Source organism: Rhincodon typus, unplaced genomic scaffold (genome assembly GCF_021869965.1).
Source record: "Rhincodon typus isolate 14 unplaced genomic scaffold, sRhiTyp1.1 hic_rhity00003361, whole genome shotgun sequence".
NCBI classification, from domain to species: domain Eukaryota; kingdom Metazoa; phylum Chordata; class Chondrichthyes; order Orectolobiformes; family Rhincodontidae; genus Rhincodon; species Rhincodon typus.
This window is the reverse complement of record NW_025968999.1, coordinates 1-3838: the sequence shown is the minus strand read 5'-3', so window position 1 is coordinate 3838 and position 3838 is coordinate 1. Positions and strand designations below refer to the sequence as shown.

At 42.2% G+C, this 3838-nt stretch overlaps 1 protein-coding gene across 1 annotated transcript in view; it reads left to right on the top strand.

The window, feature by feature from the left end:
• The window catches only part of LOC125481736 (alkaline ceramidase 2-like), a 9998-nt gene extending 6272 nt beyond the window's left edge, over positions 1 to 3726 (top strand). Inside the window, exons 3-4 of the mRNA XM_048593639.1 lie at positions 2000 to 2141; positions 2258 to 3726. Coding sequence (XP_048449596.1) covers positions 2000 to 2141; positions 2258 to 2264 — 149 coding nt within the window. The 3' untranslated portion in view covers positions 2265 to 3726. The remainder of the gene's footprint in view (positions 1 to 1999; positions 2142 to 2257) is intronic.
• Positions 3727 to 3838: the final 112 nt, after the last annotated feature.

Sequence of the window (3838 nt, the reverse complement as noted above, 5' to 3'; positions counted from 1 at the left end):
TCCGAAACGTTAGCCTTCCTGCTCCTCTGATGCTGCTTGGCCTGCTGTGTTCATCCAGCTCTACACCTTGTTATCTCAGATTCTCCAGCATCTGCAATTCCTACTATCTCTGTGCAACTAGCACACTGCTTTCATTTGAAATTGGATATGAGCATTCCTTCTTATTGAGCATACAATTTTTGACATTCAGTCACATGGTTGCTGGTGCAGAATGTAACAATTTAAAGGAGACAAGAAGTTGAAATAGAATAGACACTGTCTAGTCTTAATAAATGCGAGACAAAAATTTGAAGTTTGGGAAGGTGATAACTCAAAGTGACCCAAAGTGATAACTCTGATTAAAACCGAAAGAACTGCGGATGCTGTGAATCAGGAACAAAAACAAAGTTGCTGGAAAAGCTCAGCAGGTCTGTGAAGGGAAAAACAGAGTTAACGTTTCGGGTCCGGTGACCCTTCCCATTCTACCGCAGCTTACCCTGGACGGGGAATGTTTCTCAAACATTTGAACCACAAGCTAGCTGTCTCAAGCTGCTACTTTGCAGTAAACACACGAGTGGCTTTCTCCACCAAAGGGATGCTGCTCTCAAGCTGAAAAAATGTTTTATCTATCTCACAAATATGTAATGTGATTTGAGTTTCAGTGATTTTGTGACGAGAAGTATGGAGGTTGTATGTTCTAATGAGTGGCGAGCTATATCAAATAACACGTTCCTTGACCATTTGCCAATCGTACTTATCCAACCTGTGTTTGCAGGCCTCAGAACATTATGTCAACCATTAGACGTGATACTGCTTTATGACTACATTTATGAACTAGTCTGAATGCTAAGAATTACATCAGGAACCAATTTAAGGTTATCCCATTGAACCTCTGTCATTGGAAAAGAAGGGCTCATGGAGACTGTTGATCTCTGCATTTTCATGGCACCACCCTGACATTCAGATTCCCTCACTGACTCGTTGGAGAACTAAGATCGACAGTTATATGTTCCAGCCTCATCTTCATGCCAACCACGGCCCAACCAATCAGCACTCTCTTCTCATGTTGTATCAATTGGTGTCTCATCTTTCAAGTCAGTTCCTTGGATCCTAGTTCTGATGAGTTCAAGATGAAAAGCTTTGTCTTCTCATCTCCATTTAGCAATAGGTAATATTTATTTAATTAAAGTGTTATCACCAGTTCATGTCACAAATAGGTTAGGATTCAATTAAAACTTTAGGAGTTATGTTTAAAATTACCTCAATCATTGCAGGAATTGTCAAATGACTTGAAATATGTCACTTTCAGGCTATTTTATACTTCCAGCCTTATTATGAAATTAAATATGCTGCAAATGTCTGATCAGTCCACAGTATATTTGTTACATTTCTGTAATACTTTAATTCAAATGGATAAATCAAACATGAGGGAATCAAATTTGTTTCTTGCATGTGTAATTTGATTATTAATGTGGCACATTTACATGCCTTTGTTATACTAAAGTCCTAAATATACTAGTTAGTACAATTTTACTGGATGTGAGATATAGAAAGTCAATGAACTTGTACTTAGATGATCGCAAGTCCCACTAGATTTGCTGTTAAGGCTTGACGTCATCTGGTGCTTTTTGATTAAATTGTAGCCTTGTAATTCACTCCTAGCTTTTAATCCTCTGCATGCTGTATGTGCCCAGTAGCATACCAAAATCAAATAAACGTCACTTTCCATTTGTTTCAAAGGACAAAATGCATGTTTTGAATCTCTCATGCTCAGATGTGTGCACTTTTACAAACTATTGACATGGACACTTGAATCCAGAGGATTAATTAAGAGGACTTGAAAAAGACTGTGGCTGTGTCTTTGAGAAAACTAATTGAATGAGAGATGGAGTTGTTATTAACATGTCTGAATTTCATCTTTTCCAAACTGTCATGATGCACAAACTAATAATATACACAGTGCTGACAATTTACTTCTGCTTGTAACTAACCAAAATCCTGTTGCATCTCTGCCCTACAGGTATAGGTTCAGTTTATTTTCACGCAACTTTGAGTTTCATCGGACAGATGTTAGATGAACTAGCAATCCTTTGGGTTCTGATGTGTGCCATGGCTATGTGGTTCCCCAGACGATATTTACCAAGGATTTTTCAACGAGACAGGTAAGGCTGGATACAAAAATATATATTCTATATGGTCAACTAAAAGTCTCAAAAATAATTTATTACTTTGATCAGAAAAATACTTCTCTGTCTCAAGGATATATTTCTTTATTCAGGAACTAAATACTGGATACTGGAAATTTGAACCAAAAATGCTGAAAAGGGGCAGCAGGCCTGTCTGTGAAGATCAAAACTGTGGGCGCAATCTTATGTCTCTTTTGGCTAAGTCTGAGTTGTGCTAAGATTTTTGGACAAGCTTTCGCTGTGAGGTTTAGTGAGTTCTCCCACCATATCTTATCAAACTTGCTGCATTAATTACCCATCACACTCAAAGGCTTCTCTCATTCGAATTCTGACCCAAACTTATCAGGTGCTGTTTCCAAACAACTCTCCGAACAGTGGATATCCCAGAATTCACTTGCAGCCCATGCACCCATGTCATGTTTAGAAGTTTGTTGTGCAACTCACACAAACACCGATAGTCCACACCTGTCCCCCATGATTCCTGATATTTGCCCCAGATTTGGCAGACGGGGGAACTTAGCACCTGGCTGCGTGGGTAAGGGATCTAAAAGTCCTGTTGATTGGGCTGGTGAACAAGCAGGACTTCCTCTTCCCCCAGGACCAGGAGTGGAGGCCAGTACACCACACCATGCTAGTTTGGTCCAAGTTTGCCAGCCAGGTCAGTGTGGTCTCAGCATTCTAGAGGAATGCCCAGCACTCTAGGAAGAAGGTCAGTGACCTTCTCTATTCCACTAGCATGTGTGCTACCATTTTCACTCCGGTACACCACATTCTCTGCAACTGTAATCACCTGTCACCATGGCTTATGTTTTGCCACCCTCACTGTTGCCTGCAACATCTTCCTTAATTCACTGCCATCTGCCCCAACACCACGAATCGCACTTGCGCTTGGCACTACCTAATCACTGGCTCGGGACACCTCCTGACCAAAAGTCAATGCCCTTCTCCACTCCGCTTGGATGAGTGCCAGCATTTTCCCTCGGAGACTTCACACTCCTTCTATCTCTGCTACTGTGCCCACCTCCCACCAAGGTTCATGCTGTACCACGCTCACTATTGCCTGCAGCATCTTCTCTCACTCAATCTCACCCACCATTATTCCTGACAGTACTAACCCCACATGGGCCTTGACACTGCCTACTCACTCGCTTGGGACCCGACCTCACCTGGACCAAATATATCAGTTCTGCCACCCCCAACTTACATCTCCCATAATGCCTGCCGCTCTCTCTCATTCCACAAGGAAAGCAGCACACTGTAGCGCAGAAAGCGTGGAGATGTGATGGGCTTCCTGATATTCAGTTCCTCATCCCTTATGATGACAGCATCCTAACTCTGACCTCCATGAGTGGCTGAGCGACCGTATCCAAGCCCCTGGACTGGTAACAGAGATTGCCGTTGTGTTACTGTGCCAGGATCAAATGAGTGAAGGCTGTTTCTCTTGACATGACTGAGGCCTGCTGACAACCATGATAAGGTTCCTGGGTTTGCGTCTGCTCTAAATGACAAAGCAAAGCAGAAGAAATATAAGATAACAAGGTGTAGAGCTGGATGAACACAGCAGGCCACACAGCATCAGAGGAGCAGGAAAGCTGACGTTTCGGGTCTGGACCCTTCTTCAGAAATTTCTGAAGAAATTTCTTCATTTCTGAAGAAGGGTCCTGACCCGAAAC